The sequence below is a fragment of the Schistocerca nitens genome, chromosome 1, assembly GCF_023898315.1.
Source record: "Schistocerca nitens isolate TAMUIC-IGC-003100 chromosome 1, iqSchNite1.1, whole genome shotgun sequence".
Taxonomy (NCBI): Eukaryota; Metazoa; Arthropoda; class Insecta; order Orthoptera; family Acrididae; genus Schistocerca; species Schistocerca nitens.
This window is the reverse complement of record NC_064614.1, coordinates 357,700,826-357,722,851: the sequence shown is the minus strand read 5'-3', so window position 1 is coordinate 357,722,851 and position 22,026 is coordinate 357,700,826. Positions and strand designations below refer to the sequence as shown.

General features: G+C 45.3%; 1 protein-coding gene across 1 annotated transcript in view; it reads right to left on the bottom strand.

Moving 5' to 3' along the window:
• The window catches only part of LOC126235744 (G-protein coupled receptor Mth2-like), a 144,742-nt gene extending 124,841 nt beyond the window's left edge, over positions 1 to 19,901 (bottom strand). Inside the window, exon 1 of the mRNA XM_049944533.1 lies at positions 19,586 to 19,901. Within this exon, the coding sequence (XP_049800490.1) occupies positions 19,586 to 19,890 (305 nt within the window). The 5' untranslated portion in view covers positions 19,891 to 19,901. The remainder of the gene's footprint in view (positions 1 to 19,585) is intronic.
• Positions 19,902 to 22,026: the final 2,125 nt, after the last annotated feature.

The window sequence follows — 22,026 nt, the reverse complement described above, 5'->3', positions numbered from 1 at the left end:
CAGTTGGGCGAAGAAATTCAGCTGTAGCTACAAATCGAATATTATAGAAGAATCCTGCATATCCTATCAGTCAATTCCATGCAGGTTTACCATGAAACTATACGCTGCAGGAGAGCGGTTCATTTAATTTTAAATACATGTGATACCAAGTGAATAATGGAGCCCAGTGTCACACTTCTGTCAACACACTGGAGTGTCAGATAAGGTTCGACGAAATTATGTAAGCTAAGTTCTTCGCGAAATCACGAACAATGCAGAAGCAAATTTATAACAAGAAAATACGTTTATTTCACAGAACTCTACCGCATTTAGATAACATTCTTCTAGAGGAGGAGGAGGATATCAAATTTGTAAGAAGCCATCTATATCGTATCTCCGCACTGAGGAATCAGAGGTCACCTATCAGCCGCCTTTCACAGCTGCTGGACTCTCCAGTTGTATCTTTTTCGTCGTTGTTTTTGGCGCAGATGACGTAACGGTGCAGTAGCGCGACATTCATGAACGAGCAGTTTGACTCATCACTATCAGGCCAGTTTTCACAGAACAGCTTCAGTTAATATAATGAAAGGTCACCGTTTCTTACGTTATACTAAACAGTAGAGGAGCGTGTTATGTCATCACATTAGAATGCGAACTGCAAGCTAGCTCATAGTCCAGAGCCCACTAGTGCATCGCACAGATGCACTAGCATCAGTAACTGACAGTTCGTGGACTCTTCAAGTGATGAGACCGAAGTATGCCAGAAAATTTACGTTGTGCCCAAAGCGATAGCGTCGGCTCCATCTATTTCCTCGATGCCACCTGTCTCCTCAGTTTCAGCAGACATACGCACAACGACATTCGAACATTATGCTAACGAAGGTCCTCGCGGTGTGTCATTGGAATAAAATTTTCTCCGGTTTTTTGCCGCGTGAATCCGCAGTGTACCCGCGACGTTTCGGATGGCATACATTAGCTTTTCTCATCTTCTGATGAAGTCAGTCTTGCAGGCCGTCTCCGTACATTCGAATACCTTCGTGTCTTCGTGCGAGGGCCTACGAAGAACAACATGTGGACACCAGGAAATTGGAATATTAAACAGATGTTATGTAACCGCGGCCGATTGTGGCACCAGACGCCACATTGAACCTGTTACTGTAACATATTTTTAACAGATAGCGGAAGTTAGAATAAGTGTAATCATACTATAAAAACATCAAGAGACAATACGCAGCATCCACGCCGTAATCTTTCATCACTAAGTATACAGGCACACTGTAGAATGGATAACCTAGTGTGGCAGGTTATTGTACAAGGCACCACGGCAAACTTGTCAAACGCGAACCCTAGAATTAAGTAGGCTAGCACATCAACATGCCTTAGTAAGTAACCTTGGAAGGCACTGTACAGAGATGCCAGGTTGGAGGTTATATTCTGAAACCACCACCCTGGGCAGCGAAGGTGACGTGGTCTCTACTACTCAGTCTATCTTATCCTCTTTCTTATTTCAAAACTTTCTTATACGATTTCCTATTCCCAATATGACGTATTACACAAACAATCCTGTCTGAGGAATATCCGTAACTGAGCATTATACCAGAGGTTGAAAATACCGCTGCAGTTTTTTTTTTTTTTTTTTTTTTTTGTGGTTTTAGGGCGCAAAACTGCTATGGTCATTAGCGCCCGGTCCGTGACTGAGGAAAGAATAAAAACCGAAAATGGAAAACAGCAAAAATGGGAACGAAACTCAAAGAATTGGAGACACTAAAAGCAGAAACAAGGCTTAAAAGTCCACTACAGAGAGGGCTTGATGGTCCCCCGATAAAACTTCAAATGACTGACGTCATTTCACTGTCACTAATAAACTGGAGAACGCGGTCGGCTGAGCGCGTGTCATCTGCTAAAATCAACGATAGATCAGGCGATAGCTGTAGACGGGAGCGTAACTGATTAAAATAGGGGCATTCAATTAAAAGGTGTCTGACCGTCCACAGCTGAGAGCAGTGGGGACAGAGTGGGGGAGGATCGCCGCTTAAAAGATGTCGATGGCTAAAAAGGCAGTGCCCTATCCGGAGTCTAGTTAAAATTAACTCCTCCCGACGACGCGTTCGGGAGGAAGAGGTCCAAGCGCAAGGAAGGGCTTTCACTTCCCGCAATTTATTGCGGGGAAGTGTTGACCAATGCGCATGCCATAAATGAGCAACTTTGCGACATAAACCGCTCCGTAGATCGGTGAAGGGAAGCGACTGAATAGCTGGCCGAGGAAGAGAAACTGCAGCCTTGGCTGCTATATCAGCCGCCTCATTCCCACAGATACCAGCGTGTCCCGGGAGCCAGAGGAACGCCACCGAGACGCCCCCCAGGTGGAGCAAGCGCAGACAGTCCTGAATCCGGTGGACCAGAGGGTGCACAGGGTAAAGAGCTTGGAGACTGAGGAGAGAGCTGAGAGAATCGGAGCAGATTACGTACTGTATCTGCTGATGGCGGCGGATGTAGTGGACAGCCTGGAGAACAGCGAAAAGCTCCGCAGTATAAACCGAACACTGGTCGGGAAGCCGAAAGTGATGTGGGGCGTCGCCAACAATATAGGCACTCCCTACACCCAACGATGTTTTCGAGCCGTCGGTGTAAATAAAGGTGGCGTCCGTCATTTGTGCACATAGAGCAGCAAATGCCCGACGATAAACAAGTGAAGGTGTACCATCCTTGGGAAATTGACAAAGATCACGGAGCAGACAGATCCGGGGACGGAGCCAAGGCGGTGCTGTACCCCAAGTTGTCAAGAAGGTTTTAGGGAAGCGGAAGGAAAGAGAATGGAGCAGTTGACGGAAGCGGACTCCCGGGGGTAGTAGGGAGGAGGAGCGGCCTGCATACCCTACATCAAAGGAGGCGTCGAAAAAAGGGTCATGGGCTGGATTAGCAGGCATGGAAGACAGATGGCTAGCATAACGGCTCAGAAGGACCGCTCGCCGATTGGACAGCGGAGGTTCAGCAGTCTCAGCATAAAGGCTTTCCACAGGGCTAGTGTAAAAAGCTCCAGACGCTAAACGTAATCCACGGTGGTGGATAGAGTCGAGACGCCGAAGAATAGACGGCCGAGCAGAGGAGTAGACTATGCTTCCATAGTCCAATTTCGAGCGCACTAAGGCGCGATAGAGGCGGAGAAGGACCACTCGGTCCGCTCCCCAGGAGGTACCATTCAGGACACGGAGGGTGTTGAGCGTTCGCAGACAGCGAGCCGAAAGATAGGAAACGTGGGAGGACCAGCACAGTTTTCTGTCAAACATAAGACCCAAGAATTTAGTGACGTCTGAAAACGGAAGGTTGACAGGACCTAGATGTAAGGAGGGCGGAAGAAACTCCTTACGTCGCCAAAAATTAATACAAACGGTCTTACTGGGAGAAAAACGGAAGCCGGTTTCGAGGCTCCAAGAGTGGAGGCGATCGAGACATCCTTGAAGACGTCGTTCAACAAGGCTGGTCCGTTGAGAGCTGTAGTAGATCGCAAAATCGTCCACAAAGACGGAGCCCGAGACGTCAGGAAGGAGACAATCCATAATTGGATTTATAGCGATGGCAAACAGTACAACACTCAGCACGGAGCCCTGGGGTACCCCGTTTTCTTGAGAGAAAGTACGGGAGAGAGTAGTATTCACCCGCACCCGAAATGTTCGCTCTGCCATAAATTCGCAAAGAAAAAGGGGCAGCCGGCCTCGAAAGCCCCAAGAGAACAGTGTGCGGAGGATGCCTGTCCTCCAACAGGTATCGTATGCTCTCTCCAGATCAAAAAATATTGCTACCGTTTGGCGTTTCCGGAGAAAATTGTTCATGATATAAGTGGAGAGAGCAACAAGATGGTCAACTGCAGAGCGATGCTTTCGGAATCCGCATTGGGCAGGTGTTAAAAGACTGCGTGATTCCAGCCACCAAGCTAAACGGTAATTCACCATACGCTCCAAAATCTTACAGACACTACTCGTGAGAGAAATGGGGCGATAGCTAGAGGGGAGATGTTTGTCCTTTCCAGGTTTCGGAATGGGAACGACGATAGCTTCCCGCCATCGTCTGGGAAAGGTACTGTCGGTCCAAATTCGATTATAAAGGCGAAGGAGGTAACGCAGACTATGGGTTGATAAATGCAGCAACATTTGGACATGGATACCATCCGATCCAGGGGCGGAGGAGCGAGAAGAAGAGAGGGCATGTTGGAGTTCCCGCATGGAGAAAACAGTATTGTAGCTTTCGCGATTTTGAGAGGAGAAAGCAAGAGGTCGCACTTCCGCTGCACGTTTCTTCGGGAGAAACGCTGGCGGGTAATTTGAAGAGCTCGAAATCTCAGCAAAGTGCTGACCCAATGAGTTAGAAATTGCGACAGGGTCCACTAAGGTATCATGCGCGACAGTGAGCCCAGAGACCGGGGAGAAACTAGGCGCGCCTGAGAACCGTCGAAGCCGACTCCAAACTTCCGAGGAGGGAGTGAAGGTGTTAAATGAGCTAATAAAGAATTGCCAGCTTGCCTTCTTGCTATCGCGGATGACGCGACGGCATCGCGCACGGAGTTGCTTATAGCGGATACAGTTTGCCAAAGTAGGATGGTGACGGAAAATGCGAAGAGCACGTCGCCGCTCACGGATTGCGTCACGGCATGCCTCGTTCCACCAAGGAACTGGGGGGCGCCGGGGCAATTCGGAGGTGCGTGGTATTGAACGTTCCGCAGCGGTAAGAATAACGTCGGTAATATGTGTGACCTCATCGTCGACGCTGGGAAAGCGACGGTCATCGAATGTCGCTAGAGACGAAAAAAGTGTCCAATCGGCTTGGGCAAACTTCCAGCGTCGCGGGCGCATATATGGCAGTTGAGGCTGCAGCCTAAGGACACATGGAAGGTGGTCACTCGAGTGTGTATCATCAAGGGCGAACCATTCGAAGCGCCGAGCTAGCGGAACAGTACCGATCGCAAGGTCCAAATGAGAGAAATGTGTCGTGGAGGCAGACAAAAACGTGGGGACCCCAGTGTTGAGGCAAACTAGATCCGCTTGGTGGAAGACGTCTAGCAATAGGGAGCCACGTGGACAAGGATGTGGAGATCCCCAAAGCGGGTGGTGGGCATTGAAGTCCCCAACCAGCAAATAGGGGGGTGGAAGCTGACCAAGAAGATGAAGGAGATCAGCTCGTGCCATTGGTGTGGACGATGGAATGTATACAGTACAAAGAGAGAACGTGTATCCAGAAAGGGAAAGACGGACGGCGACAGCTTGGAAGGAACTGTCTAAGGGGATTGGATGATAATGGAGAGTATCATGGAGAAGAATCATGAGTCCTCCATGTGCTGGAGTGCCTTCCACAGAGGGGAGGTCATATCGGACGGACTGAAAATGAGGGAGAACAAAGCGGTCATTAGGACGCAGCTTTGTTTCCTGAAGACAGAAGATGACCGGCGAGTAGGATCGTAAGAGGATCGACAATTCATCCCGATTGGCTCGAATGCCGCGGATATTCCAGTGGATAATGGACATAGGGTGAACAGAAAATGGAGGAATGTGACCAAGGGTGCTGTCAACTCAACGACTGCTCAGAGCTTGCGACCGACAGCATGGAATGGCATTCAGCCGAAGGCAGAAGATCCTGATCCATAGGCTGGTCAGGAGCAGCTCCTGCCACCAGCGATCGGCCGGTTGACCGGCCACCAGCAGTGCGCCTCGGCGACACAGAAGACGGCCGAGGGCGATTTCCGCCAGGTGGCGCTGTGGATGGGACACGCCTTGGCGGAGAAGGAGAGGAACTGGGTTTCTTTGTAGCCTTCTTGGAAGTATGAGGTTTAGAGGAAGGAGGAACCGATGGTGGTGAAGTTGCCGTACGTAAAAACTCTTCACGAGTATGCTCTTTCTTCGAAGACTTGGTGTCGGACTTTTGGGCTCGAGATTTAGTAGAACCCGACGAAGAGTGAGCCATAGAGTGGGCAGGCGAAAGTGGTGAAGTTGAACGGGCGATCTTTGCGCTGGCCGATCTGACGACTGTGGCACTAAAGGTGAGGTCGCAAGTTTGCGTGGCCGCCTCCTTTGTTGGCCGAGGAGTAGCAAGGACAGTGCTGTATTTGCCTGTCTGAGGCACGGTGGGCTGTCGACTGGCGAATAATTTTCGAGCAGCAAAGGTCGACACCTTTTCCTTCACTCTTATTTCCTGGATGAGCTTTTCGTCCTTAAAAACTTGGCAATCTCTAGAGGATGCAGCGTGGTCACCCATACAGTTGATACAGCGAGGGGATGGAGGTGGACAAGCACCCTCATGGGCATCCCTGCCACACGTAACACATTTGGCCGGATTAGAACAGGACTGGCTGGTGTGATTGAAGCGCTGGCACCGATAGCAACGCGTAGGGTTTGGGACGTAAGGACGAACGGAAATTATCTCATAGCCGGCTTTGATTTTCGATGGGAGTTGCACTTTGTCAAATGTCAAAAACACAGTGCGGGTTGGAATGATGTTCGTGTCAACCCTTTTCATAACCCTATGAACAGCCGTTACGCCCTGGTCTGACAGGTAGTGCTGAATTTCTTCGTCAGACAGTCCATCGAGGGAGCGTGTATAAACGACTCCACGCGAGGAATTTAAGGTACGGTGCGGTTCCACCCGGACAGGGAAAGTGTGTAGTAGTGAGGTACGCAGCAATTTTTGTGCCTGGAGGGCACTGTGTGTTTCTAGCAACAGGGTGCCATTCCGTAATCTGGAACAAGACTTTACAGGACCTGCAATTGCGTCGACACCTTTCTGAATAATGAAAGGGTTGACCGTGGAGAAGTCGTGACCTTCATCAGACCGAGAAACAACAAGGAACTGTGGCAACGATGGAAGAACTGACTGTGGTTGAGACTCAGTGAACTTACGTTTGTGAGCAGACATAGTGGAAGGTGAGGAAACCATTGCGGAAGAATCCCCCATGATTACCGGCGTCTCCGATGGCGCGCTCCTCCCTTGTGGGGGCCCTCTCTGAGGGCACTCCCGCCTTAGGTGATTGTTCACACCTCAGGTCACACCTCCCGACAAACGGACGGAGGGACCAATCGGCACTTTCGGAAGGTATCAGCTCGGGTAATCACCCCTCCCTGGGCCTGGCCGTTACCAGGGGGTACGTACGTGTCCTACCTGTCTACCCGGGGCGGGGAATTACGCGTTACCCCGTCACCGGCTACGCATGGAGGTGCGTGGGTCGGCCTTCAGACACGCACAGGGAGGAAGAAAGAGAAAGGGAAAGGAAAGAAGAGGTCTCAAACGCCGCAGCGGAGAAAAGGGTAGAGATAAGAGGTAAGGAAAAGAGAAGGACAAAGGAAGGATGAAGACTTACAAGTAAGGAAGGCGAAGAATGTGGTACATTTACAAGCGTCCGTCTCCGGACGTAGGCACAAACCGTTCCCCCAGAGGGGGAGCCGCTGCAGTTGTAATGTTCTTTTATTTAAGACACGACCGGTTTCTGGCTCTTACACGCCCATCTTCAGGTGTCGTAACTTGGTGCTGTGACCACGAGCGCCACGGTGGGTGAGTACAAGACGCGGTGTGCTAGCGACGAGCGCTCAGCACCAAGTTTTGTGTATTACAGCTCTGTTGAATTTCGGAAACGCGTTGTGGATGGTTGTCAATGCATTCGGAATACACCTCGGATTGTTGAGAGTGTACGGGCATCGATGAAGAGTCGTGCTGATGCCTGCGTTCACGTAACCTGTGGCCGCGTGGGACGCTTGTTGCAACGTGGTTTTCCTGAAATGCATGCCTGCAGTTTTGATCCTCTGAGGGTCTGTTACAAGGTTTTCATATATTGAACCGCAATACGTCGTACTGGGGAAACGACTGGTTTGAGATCTACGTTTAATAGGATTATTTTCTTCTTTCTTTGTTCTATAACTCGCCACTTTATTTTGTACCTACAACTCTCAACATCCATGTTTGGTTGAATTCTACGGAGAGTATGTTAATAGCACAAGTCACGTCTTTATCAGCCCTTGCTGTAAAACAGGACAGAAGATGTGTATCTCATTCACTTGTGGTATTTGCTTTACAGAAAACGAGAACCATTCTTATGGGGAAAGTTGTTCTAAGGAAAGCAAGACTTCAGATCTACGAGTAGTGACGCCTTCCACTTACGTACTGTGTGGTATTCGAGGCTGGGAATCCAACTGTATGCCCACAGAGTTCCTTATTGTTGAAAATGCCAGTGCTAGTCGACGAAACGACCTCTGTTGGTTCGAAGGTTGTGTTGCGAGATGAAAGCGTCAATCATAACACCTGCACAAAGAATCCTCTGGGATTAGTGTACTTTACCGGGTTCTAGCTTCATACCTAGTCAAAACAGGACTGCTACGATTTCGAAAACTCATACGCTGAAAGAACGCCATCCGTCAATCTGTGGTCCAATTTATGTGCTGCTGTTGGTCACTGAAAACACTCTTCCGTGGTTAGCAGGCAGTTGGTCGCCTCAGAGAAACGGCCGTCACTAAGCCTCCGGCATACAGCACTATGAACCACTCTTCCGATGGTCGTAGCAGGGGCACACCGTCGTAGGAATGTAGATGCTGTCTTGTTCCCAGTGCCTGACAAGACTATTTTGGCGGGAGCATGTTTACATGAAGATTAAAATTTCATCAGAATAAAATTCAGACACTTGCAAATATTTTTTATTGCGCCTTACCGGTTACGACAAATTATTTTGTCACCTTCAGAGCACTACAAAATTTAGAGATATAAATCTTTAGATCTTAGCTATACATTTATGCTAAGTGTAAGAAGAGTATTTCAGAAACAGTGTTCCTTTAGCAGATGTCAGTATCTTCTTCATAGAAGCACAATGCTATGACATGTCCAAAAACGTACATATTGTACGTGATTATCGTCCATAAAGAAAGTACTGACATCTGCTAAACGAATACTAAGTACGTTCCTGTAATATACTTGTTATACTTCACATAAATGTGGAGCCGAGATTTAAAGAGTTATAACATCCCTGTATTTTGTAGACTTCTGAAGGTGATTCGTTTGTCGAATACGGTAAAGCGTAATAAAAATACGCTGAAGCGCCAAAGAAACTGGCATAGGCATGCGTATTCAAATAGAGATAAGTAAACAGGCAGAATACGGCGTTGCGGACGGCAACGCCTATGTGAGACAAGTGTCTGGCGCATTTGTTAGATCGGTTACTGCTGGCGGATTATCAAGATTTAAGTGTGTTCGAACGTGATGGTATAGTCGGCGCACTAGCGATGGGACATAGCATCTCCGAGGTAGCGATGAAGTGGGGATTTTACCGTACGACCATTTCACGAGTGTACAGTGAATATCACGAATCTGGTAAAACATTAAATCTCCGACATAATTGCGGCCGGAAAAAGGTCCTGCAAGAACGGGACCAACGACGACTGAAGAAAATCGTTCAACGTGACAGAAGTGCAACACTTGCCCAAATTGCTGCAGATTTCAATGCTGGGCCATCGACAAGTGTCAGCGTGCGAACCATTCAACGGATCATCATCATCGATATGGGCTTTCGGAGCCGAAGGCCCACCCACTCATGTACCCCTGATTACTGCACGACACACGGCTTTACGCCCGCCTGGGCCCATTAACACCGACACTGGACTGTCGATGAATGGAAACATGTTGTATGGCCGGACGAGTCTTTTCAAATTGTGTCGAGCAGATAGATTTGTACGAGTATGGAGACAACCTCATGAATCCATGGATTCTGCATATCAGCAGGGGACCGTTTAAGGTGGCGGAGGCTCTGTAATGGTGTGAGGTGTGTGCAGTTGGAATGACGTAGGACCCCCGATACGTCTTGATACGACTCGACAGGTGACACGCACGTGATCATCCTGTGATTACCTGCAACCATTCATGCCTATTGTGCGTTCCGATGGAGTTCGGCAATTCCAACAGGACAATGCGACGTTCCACACTTGCAGAATTGCTACATAGTGGCTCCAGCAACACCGAGTAAGCACTTCCGCTGTTCATCAAAGTCTTCAGACATGAACATCATTGAGCATATCTGGGATGCCTTTCAACGCGCTGTTCAGAAGAGATCTCCAACCCCTCGCGCTCTCACGCATTTGTGGACAGCTCTGCACGATTCATGGTGTCAATTCCCTCCACTTCTACTTCACACATTAGTAGAGTCCATCCCACGTCGTGTTGCGGCACTCTTGCGTGCTTGCGGGAGCCCTACACTAGGGTTGCTGAATTTGGATCTATGAAGAAAATTAAAAGATTGTGGTAGGGCTGTTTGATACAGATCTACCACACAGTAAATACATATTAAAATGAAAGAAAATGGCAGATTTGAAAGCTACTACATCCCCTCTGTCTTACCCTCAGAGTGTATACAAGAAGTCGCTTTTATGCTTACAAGCTGTTTCAGACGTTGAGATTACTGAATGTCAGTAATTTATCGATTGTTTTTGATATTGAAATGTCGGGGAAGTAACAGCATTTGTCGTCAGCAAAGAGTCCGTACCCAACTTTCCCGAATGTGTGGCAGCGGTTTGCCTGTATCGCCGCTCTGTCCCCTGCCCACGGCTGACCTTTAAAGAGTCGGCCCTTAAAAGCCGCGTAACCCGAGCAGAGAGCATCGAGAGGACGCGTGACACGTCACAGCGCTCACAGGTCCGGACGTCAGTGACGTCACAGGGCGCCGTTATCCGCTGCAGCGTGGGATCGCCGACAAGCTGCTCCGCCTCTGGGAACTGCCGGCACTGTTTGCCTCCTCACTGCACTCGCGACGGACACACTACATTTGCCGGCAGCAACGAATATATGGATAAAATTTAAGAGAAAATCTCATGTTAGCAATGCACCGTGAAATAACTGACTGCAATCGCTCAGCTTCTCTCTGCGTCATTGGCTAATAGTTTTCTTCCACGTGTTCAGTCGAGTTGACTCCATTTTATGCACAAGATCTCGACGACCGGCTCAGCAGTCTTCTTCAGGTGCTGCGAGTTGCCCTACTGTATGTACTCACTGCCTGGACTCCAACCAGATAATTATTGGTGGTTTCATGCAGCTATTTAGGCCAGTATTTTAGTATCAAATTTCCTTTGGAAAGGAAATTTGGTCAAATATTCATCACATTTTCTTTAACAAAGGTATCTGACGTGGCGCAAATAGGGGTACCACATTGTCACCAAATTTTCTTTAACGGAGGCTGTGCACACTGCAATTACGTGCACAACAACTGCATTGTCTTTACATTCGGAAGAGGAGCAGAAGATAAGAAAAAGGAGACGTACTTGATTGAAGCTGCGATGTTTGATGGCGAGATGCTAAAAGTGTGCAACAAAATCTGTTCCAGGAGCCGTAAGCCGAGGAAGTAAAGTCTTATGAAAGTTACTTGCGAATGGACAAGAATAGTACATTTCAGTACGTCCTCAAGAAAGTGGCTGCTTGTATTACGAAGCAGAACACTCACCTCAGGAATGCTATTCCGCAAAACACAGACTTACCGGAACTCTGCAATTTCTCGTAGACAGGAGGAAACTACTCTAGTTTACAGTATAGCACTCTAATAGCGCAGTGCACATTGAGTGAAATAGTTATCAGAAGCGTGTGATGCTATTTATGAAGCACTGAAGGAGGAGTATCTGACAACAAATAACTGTTTGGTACATACTATTGTCATTAATAAAAAAAATTTTATTTCTACAAGAGTTTCAGATTTTCTCCCCTATATCCTCGGGGATACACCCTTGCCGTACTTCACCGCTAATGCCCTCCGCAATTTTTTTTGTAGCTCCAGCTCTATTTTTGTATTCCGGATGAATGAAGTCATACAGTAGTCCACTTGCCTCGTACGTTTCTATCAGTTTCGTTGTAGATGCGACGCATGTGAGTTTCGAAGGCATATTGATAGACATTAGATGTCAGACAGCTGCAGCGATGCTAGCGCTCCATATATAATCGTATAATATACCATTACCGTAATACCACCACCACCACCACCACCACCGTTCCTTTCGGTAGAAAGGTGACTCGTAGTGATGCGGGTACCTGATAGAAGATTAGGAAAAAGATAAAAATGGTAAGAATAACGCAATACGGGCGAAATTCTGGTCTGCCACCTTAGGCGTTGCGCTAAAGCCATTTCTGGACGGCTAGCACTCTCGTACGGCATTCCACAGGCTCGTAAAACTTTGAATCTCGCGAATTGACTTGAGAAGTGCATCGTATCAGAGCAACGTTTGTCACAGTAAAGTATGTGCCACAACTGTGCTGAAGATTAACAAACGATGACCTGTAGGTGGTATGGTCTCTTACGTCACATCAACATCGACCATCTAAGTGCTTGTGTAATATCACAGTATGTGATGGCCCGAAAATTGTAGAAAGTAAAGATCGCTATGCCTTTCTCAGATGGAAGACAACCAAATTACGTCCGACGTACCACAGGTAAGTTAATTTTCCTTTGTACATCACAATGTGGTCACAAACACAGGAATGTTACTGTACGTAGATAGATTCTAACCATTATAAGGAATAATAATAAAGCAGCGAAAACTTCCTAGGATGGTTACGTCAATCTCCCTACGTGCCTGTAGCTGTTACGACACTCAAATATTTTCGACTGTAATCATTAGGTTTGTGTGAATTTTTTGGTTAAGGTTAAAGGTTCTTATTTAAGCTTCACAATTGAGGACTTTTTCATTAACTTGTTTCAGTGACGCCTGCACAATTAGAGTGAAGTATCAACTCAAGTCGCTTTGCGAATTTTGAGCCACAGCAGATTAGATACGCTGTAAATTTAACTGATCCACGCATGCCAAATTAAAAAAAACCGACAATGTTATTAGCATTGCACCCAGTAAGTCCTCACCGGTATCATGTTATTACATCACAGTTACTAGATAATACTTTTGTGTTGCCAGTTTATCCAAATAACATTGCAAACTCCTCTACTCATGGCTTCCGTGGTACATTTTATTCGAATACCGGAGCGCTTTTTTCCATAGTAAATCAAGTTGCGTCTATGAATGAACACTGGGTAATAAGATTTCGTTGTGAGAAGTCTGCCCCTTAATTCCTTCAGTAAATAAAATGGTAGCCATCGACTACAGATTAGCTAGAAGCAAAGGTAACTAACTGTATAGAATGGCTACACGGCGCGTGTGTTGCGAGATAGCTGTACGTACGTCGCGTGGCCCTGCGGTACTCGTCTGCCGCTATCTGATGCGTTTGTCGGACACACTGATAAAGGCCACGGCGACCCGTGGTGGTCTGTTTGCGACCGGGGGGCAGATGCTGTATCACGCGCCAGTCTCGTGTCAACGGTACACATCTTTAACACCACGTATATTAAGCCCTTAACTCCGCCAGTTGATCGTACGTAAGTAGCTGAAGGAATGTTTTATTATTGCAGTCTTTACTAAGAAATTTAGTTTACAGTTCAATTTACCAACAGCAGCTACTCTCCAAATTCTTAAGAATTTTCCACAGCAATTAAAATTCTATCAAAACGGGATGAACACGTAGTCTATGGTAAAAAAACCTTTCAATGGATACGCAAATATATTAAATATACTGTACGAAATTTGCCACGTACGTCATTGGTGAAAATGGACACTTCTATGAAAATGTAAAGGAAGACACTAAACCCTTTATGTTCAATTACTGTGAAAAGACCATTCAAGGACCAATATCAAAAACATGGATTACTTGGACAAACTGAACCATAGCCTAAAAAAAAAAAAAAAAAAAAAAAAAAAAAAAAAGGACCAGAGGGAGAGACGGGATCTGTGCTCGTATGCAGGCTATTTGCTCCGAGAAGATGAGACGTGTGGCAAGGTGAACATGCTCACATGATGGAAGCATCAGTGATGTTATACGTTCTTACTGTTTGAACCACTACTGAGGTCCTTGATTTTTGTGTGTGTGTGTGTGTGTGTGTGTGTGTGTGTGTGTGTGTGTGTGTGTGTGTGTGTGTGTGTGTGTGTACTCTTATGGGACTTAACTGCTAAGGTAATGAGTCCCTAAGCTTACAAACTACTGAACCTAAATTATCCTAAGGACAAACACACACAACCATGCCCGAGGGAGGACTCGAACCTCCGCCCGTCTGTGATTTAATCCTAGATATGGGTACAAGGTTTCGATGATGGACGAAACGCCACTACATCTTCTCGTTACTTATTAATCATTGTAATTTTTAGGATTCCATACCTCTATCGCTAAAAAGGAACCCTTATAGGACCACTCGGTTGTCCATCTCTCTCTCTCTCGCGCGCGCGCACACTAGTGTCTGGTGGTCCCCTGGCGGTGCAAAAAATTTGAGGTTCACTCAAGAGCCGTGTATGTCCTATTTTGATATTCGCAAACTCACTCATCAAAACCTATAGGGTACTTGCTGTTGGCCTAGACTCAAGAAATTTGGCAAGAAACGAGGTTGCACATTACAAGTAAAGGAGAAATCCTATAATTGTTAATTTGTAGTTATATCACACGAAAATAATATTTTTCTTTGCATTTGTTATCCGACTGCGTCCGCTCGATATCGATAGGGGACAAAAATCGTCGTCGTTCTGGACTCCCAGGATGAATGAACTGTCTGCATTCATAATAATGTTTGTTCGTAACCCTTCGAGCAAGAGTCCTATTCACACTATTTATTTAACGAAACTCCTACGTCCTGGGTCTTGCACCATAGCACTAGCGACAATGACCAAGGAGTCATTTTGTAGTTAAAAATAGGCTACCTTACGAAGAATCTATGGATTGTTGCGAACGACGGGTGATTAACATCGGATCTGAGCTGGGACGTGCACATCAAGCTGTATAAGGAGTGACGCAGTGGAAGCGTAAGGGAACTAAAATAAGAAACTATTGCACAAGGCAGCGGCATGCACTTAATGGGTTTGTCAGCGAGGTCTAAATAGAAACTTGTCGCCGACGTGTTGCCCACACTCAGCAGTATCCGGCAAATCCTTGGCAAGTACGTCGTCTGTTGACTAGACGAGGGTCGTAAACTGACGGTATGTCACACAGTCTGAGTTGGGAATCCGAAGGAGAGTTTCGCAAACAGCTTACGGTCTAGAAATGGGAGAAACTCCACTATTTCGTAGAGTGTCATTGTTAATTGTGAAAGAGTCTCCTGGGACAAGAGAAGGTGACAACTTTGCAACGTTGGCGTTGTTAACTAGATAAGAATTTTTCTCAGCAGAGTTCTGCAGTTCATAAAATGGGTTTTATGTTATTCGTACAGCCATTAGTCTTCACCTTTTTACCTGCCAGCAATTCCGAACCGCCATTACTCTGTAAATTTCTCTTCTTCATCAGCATTTATTACGTTGATCACCAAAATCTTTAAAAACGGCATTTTTATCAGCCACTGTAATGTTACATCGATATCTCAACCTTTTAGTCAGTTGTATTCTTGATGAGATGATACGTAATTCTCAACACTCAGTGTTAATTCACGATTAACTACGCGAGAACATCTTTATTCTTTTACACACTTAATGGTTGCTTATTTACGTTCTTTTACATGAAACTTCAACTATTTCTTGCACAAAAATCGAGTTAAAAGGTATCAACACACATCCCACTAGAGATGCAAGGACAATGTCCTATCTTACTTTTTCATAGTGTTTCCACCTTTCTTTTTCTCAACAGTGGCATTGTTTCTGGAAAATAAAATAACCTCTAGCGATAACAGGGCCAGATAAAGATATAATTAGGTCTAATAACAATTAAGAATAATTGCCCAATTACAGAAGAAGGCACTTTTTAACGCATTCCCTTCTCCGTGCCTTTTGTATGATATATGGATGATCACTACTTACGTACCGCAGTTCCAGCATTAGTTAAGATCTTCCAATCATTGTCGAGAGACAAAAAATACGAGAAACCTATTTTTACTTTCCACATAGTTATGAAACAGAATACCTAGGTAAGCTGCGAATAAATGACGGAATCAAAACTAAAGAACTTCCTGGAAGAAATCTTCACCGGGTAAATACACCGAAATTTGAAATCTTCGAAACTGGACACTATAGTGGATGTGTCAGTGCTGACAACCGCAATCTCATTGTCTGAAGTTACAGTGCAAATTTGCCAACGCGTGTTTAGATGAAGCGTAGCGAAATTTTCTACTTAGAAACACGGACAAACTGTGAAAGTCTTGTTATTTCATTTCTCATGCTGTCAAATGCATCGGCGTCACTCAGGAAGCTGAGCGAGGAAGAACAAGTAGGAACAAGGTTTCAGCTTACTGTGCCCTCGATGTGGATAAATTACAGAGCTCTGCTGTAAACGGATGAGAAAGGAACGGACTCGTGCTTACCAAAGGACCTGTTCCGGAAAAATCACAGAAAAACCTGAATCAGAGTACATCGGCAGTGAGGAGTCGTGATCAGTTTGATCAATAGTGAAGTTTCGCTACAGCAGTGTAGAAAAACGCAGCGACACTATCTGTATGGGAAGGCTCTGACTCCACCCAGCTTTGCTCGTGTATCTGTGGGTAATACATTCGCTGCTGCCCGTGTAATTCAGTGCTAGGCAACCATAAACGGACAGCACGTGCCCGTAACAAAGAATACAAATAATTGCTACGAAACGTCTCTTTGTGGCATGCAGACGGAGTACAAAGCTGAGGGGCTGTGACCGAGTGACATCCCAGCATGTGTCTGCAGTCCTCTGCAGTCGTGTACCGGCGCATGTTTACTGGGCTGAAGTTGTGGCACTCCATGAAGCACAGAGGATACCGGGACCAAGTATTACATGGTACACAACGGTGATGTATTCTCTTATTAACTTTAAGATTGTGGGAATTGTGATTAATGTATTTTTTCCTCTGTTTCCATTTAAAGTTTCTTGCCGGGACAAGAGTAATGATTTTCTAGGCTATAGCTTTAAAAATACCTAAGTGCGTGACAGGGCGCACTTCTTATGGCACCATAAGTTGCTGTATTGAAAGTACGGTAATTTAGATATACTGTTACTAACATGAAGGAGGCTGAAGAATCGTCTCGGATTTCGCTCTAGAGATGATTTTTAAATTTTCTACGTACGTTTTCGCGTGATAATAGGCTTTCTTATTCCAGAATTAGACAGTCGAGAAGTTTTTGGCTTAGGGTATCTCAAACTTCGCGTCAGTTTAACAAGCCTGCATCCATTTGCACCACTCTTCTTTGTATACTCTTGATGCCTCCTGTAAATTCGACCCACGCACTTCTTTTCGCCCAATGCGTAACTTCACAGCTCTCTGCGGTAATAGCATAAGGCTCTTATTTCATCAAGAAGTGTAGGCTCTCGTCAATGTCTGTATGCTTGCGGATTCATTATGAAAGCCGGCAAGGCAACTTATGTGGTTCTGCAATTGAGAATACGTAATACGTCACCTACATGACACCTGTCATGTTTCCACCTGTTCAGGTGGGAATAGGGAAAATGGTACCAATCCCGAGTCCCTGATTTACAGCAACCAATATCTCTTATGTAAGTCTGCAGGTTTTCGTGGCCGTTGTCACTGAAGTTAAAATCTTCTGGGTTTTTAGGCCACGTCATGTTTCTTCTAAAATGTTCGACGTTTCCACCCCTCTGTTGGGATCTTCCTCAGGATCTTTTGGTGTCCACCACTACAGTGTTCTAGCAGTAGTGGACACCAAAAGATCCTGAGGAAGATCCCAGAAGAGGGGTCGAAACGTCGAACATTTTAGAAGAAACATGACGCGGCCTAATAACCCAGAAGATTTTAGCTTCAATATCTCTCTTGCACGTTGAAAACATCTAAATGACACAGGAGCATTGCATTAATTGTCCAGTTGTACAACATCTCTCGTCATCCATGACCAATGTGGATTAGTGCAACATACTTCGAAAACAACAGAGTATGAGAGAAAATGTTGACATTTATAGTAGGCGAGTCATTACCTTGTAGTTTATGTAAAGCAAAAAGAACTAAACTTCGAAAAATGTGCAGTGTCGCACTTCGACGCTTGTATTAAGGTTGTATTCAGCTGTCTTCGTTAGGTAAACCAAGCACCGGGTCGGTGATATAACACTAATTAAGAGGGAAAAAAATCTGCCGTGCCACTTCAGTGGTGTATTCGATGTAGCGGCGTACGTTTATGCAGAAGCCTACGAATATTATTTGCTGTATACAAACTGTTCAGACATGGTGAATGGTCGTCGGTTATAGTCGAGTAGCTCATGTAGTTCAGTCATCTCTTCATTACGAATTTTTATGACTTCTTGAGTGAATGTCATGTCTGTCCCTTGGTAATACTTCAAGTCACATACCTCAAAATGTAGAAGTACTTATGCACGCATCTCTCTGCGACTGATGGAACAGACCTAAACCCGAATACAGGTTGTGGTAAAGACTGACCTGTAGCATAACCTACTGTTTACGTTCACGCCATATATAAATATATTATGAAAAACTTCAAGTTAAGTTTGGAAACTTGTGTTAGATAAGGGACCATTCTCCGTGAATATTTTTATGCATATTATGTAGATATTTGCTATATGCAAGTGATGTCCCCTACGTAACTTTTACCGTAAACAGGCCGTAGTGTTATCAATAAAACACTTCTTAATAGGTTTGTAAACTCAAAATTATCGAATGTAGAACAGTTCTTCACGAAAATAAGACATTAAAAAAAAAGCCTGACAACTTATTTAGGCTCAATAAACTTTATATTTCACAGCGTGGTAATAAACATACTCTAAACTGCTCGAGAAGAACAAAACATGAAATACCTGCTGTACTATTAAACAACACTATTTATTACATAAAGAAGGCCGTTAAATTTAAACAACATTCAACCTTTTCCAGTGGTGTTTCCTTTTAAATTTTATTTTCGTCCAAATACAAGGCGTATAACTTTGCTTTTAACTGTCTAAGAACTTGCACTGCCTTTTTTCTGCGGTCACTCCCGTTTACCCTTAGAAATTGACATACTTCTAATTAGTAGGATGCAATGGCATACACTGACGGTACTTCACAAAAATTCTAAATGAGTCTTCTAATGTCGAAGACATAGGAAAACTTCAATTTCAAATGGTTAACTAACAAGTCGTTCCCAAGCGCGAAAGTAATGAGACAATAACAGACAAACTACAATATCTCGAATCGATATATAGTATACGTAGACTACGAACGCAACGTTTCTACAAACAATGACTCCACTGGTTGTAAATCCCTTGACAAAAATACAGCCAAGGATGTTCCTTTAACAGTCCAGTCCAGTTAGGTAGGCTACACTGAAATTCGTTAGAAAAGGAAATGAAACTTCGTTATCAAACAGTCTAACATTTTCTAGCCTGACATATCAGAAAAAAGCGTGGAAAAACCAGACATGTTCAGAAAAACCAGGACGGTTGTTAACACTACATCTTCAGCGATTTAAGAAAACAACGAGAAAACAAGATTTGATTGCCGGAGGGGATTTTTGTATCCCAGCTCCTCCAGAATTTGAGAACTTCCAAAGAAGTTCACAACAGTGTTTTAATGACAAGACATGAAAAAGACGCTGTCCAGTAACTTTCAAGGTTGTACCTTGACTGCCAACTACGTCGAAATCTTAAATTATGCAAAATTAGAATTTCCATGAATGAAGTTTTGACTCACTTGTTCGGACAAGGTTCACCCACAATGAGGTTGCAGTTGAGACAGTTGGGGCCGACGTCGATTCCCCCGGCGAATATCGGGTCGAAAGGGAGGTTCGAGGGCTGACAGCCATCCGAAGATTTGGCCAGCGAGTAGCCCATGTGGCAGCACTTGGGCACGCACGGCCACGTGTCGTTGAAGGGGCACACGGTGATGGGTTCGTTGAGCAGTCCCTCCGGCGGTTGCGTGTATACGCTCTCGACGTCTTGCGCGACAGCGCTACACGCTAGCAGCGATATCAACAGCACTCTCCACCGCGCCTCCATCGCACTCCGTAGTCGCCGGCACACTGAACTACGTGGTCCCTCTGCAGAGAGTAAAAGGCGGCGAGCGGTCGCCATGGTAACGCCGCGACGCCCACTCTCGCCAGAGACACCTGGCGGACGGCTCGCTCATCATTGCCGCTTACGCCATGTGGCCCGTGGTGCACGTAATCTCGCGTCGAGCAGTCCGCTTCGTTAAAAAGTGGCCAGGAGCATTTTCGTGTAGGACATAAGCAATAGTGGACGTATCTGCATGGAATCTGCGGACAAACTTCAGACGAAAGTGCCGTGGTCCTCGGAAACATCCCGCCTGTGAGCTATGTAGTGGGGGAGGGGGGCGACATTCAGAAGTTCTCTGGCGGACGTAAGTGCTTCATTTGGAATGAATTGTAAGGATTTGTGATACATCATTGTTCAAATAACATAGGTAATTTTAACATAGCTTCAAAGATTTTTGTTGTAATTAAGGAGAAGCGTGGCATTCACACAGCTACGGTCACTTACAGAATCAGGAACTTGGAGCATGAAGTGGCGATTAAGCATAAACACCGCAGACGCAGAACGTTCAACATCTATTTAAAGCTAACTATTCCAACAAGAACTGCTGTCTAACAATCATAATATTAGTCTTCTAGTCAGTATGATGACTTCTATTGAGAATCTGAAATAGTGACCCAACGAAATTATGAATGATTAAAAGGAAAGTTGAAGGAAATGAACAGAGTTCTTCTTATGGAACAGCCGCAAATGTACAAGTCCATTTCGAAAAATGTACACAATAAAAGATTGTGGATTAAGTAACTGTCTCGCGGTTTCTTGATTTTTCAAAACTGGTCGTCCTCGTTTAGGTAGTTGTCAATACTACAACGAAATTCTTTGATGTTCCTTTCGTCAAAATCAAAATCGGTGAGTGACATCGTCCCATAATCCTTGTAGACGTTCTGTATCTACTGAGGCGAAGCTTTTCAGTAAACCGGCAGACAGTCGTTGAGCACTGTAGTACTGACAATGTGACGTTTTTATTCAAGCGCGCGTGCGTTTTAAAAACGTCAATAAGTCATCTGAGTCGAACGGAGGCAGTGAGAGTATTTAGGAAAAGCTTTACATGGTAATACAGTGAACGTAAAATGCAAGATTAACGTAGACGATGAATAGCACAGTGAATGCGCGATAAGTTGAGGAGTGCTCATTTATAGTACGAATGGATAGGTTGTGAAAGGTAGTTAATAAACAAATAGCGATCTGGTTTAAAGTGACTCAAGTAGTTAAAGTTAACAAAATTGGCTCTGAGCACTAAGGGACTTAACTTCTGAGGTCATCAGTCCCCTAGAACTAGAACTTAAACCTAACTAACCTAAGGACATCACAAACATCCATGCCCGAGGCAGGATTCGAACCTGCGACCGTAGCGGTCGCGCGGTTCCAGACTGAAGTGCCTAGAACCGCTCAGTCACAAAGTTACCTAGTGTGTGTGTGTGTGTGTGTGTGTGTGTGTGTGTGTGTGGTGTGTGGTGTGTGTGTGTGTGTGTGTGACAAACAGTAATTGCGATATATAGTGTCTCATCTAAAGGGTCGTTGCTTTCATGGCGAACAACCCAGAATGACACAGACAATAGTGAAAATGAAATTTTAGAGATAGTGATGAGTACGAATGCGAGCCAGAGCTGTTAAAGTAGACATATTTGTGAAATAAACTGTTATTTTATTTAACTATTTTGTTCGTTCTGAACATTGAGTATAAAATCTAGCACATACTACAGAGGCGTCCATAAAAGTATAGACACTCCTTGAGAGTCTATATTAATGGAACAAAATGACATACCGTTACAATTCGAGCATGGAGGAGTATGTTATTTTATGCGTTCAAAGTGACTCCCATCAGCAGCCAAACAAAGTAGATGCCGCTGAACTGTTGACCGAACTACGGCTGTCAATGTTGCCGCACGGGACGCCTCGATGGTTTCTCGTAGCCTGTTCAGTGTAGCTGGCTTCTGTTGATAAACATTTCTCAAGGTCCCCCGTAGAGGTGTAGGGTCTGGAGGCCGTGGTGGGTGCTCAACAGCTCTTCCACCTATCCATCGTCCAGGCAGATTCTCATCCAAGTAGGCTCTGACATCTGTAAAATAGTGAGGCGGAGCA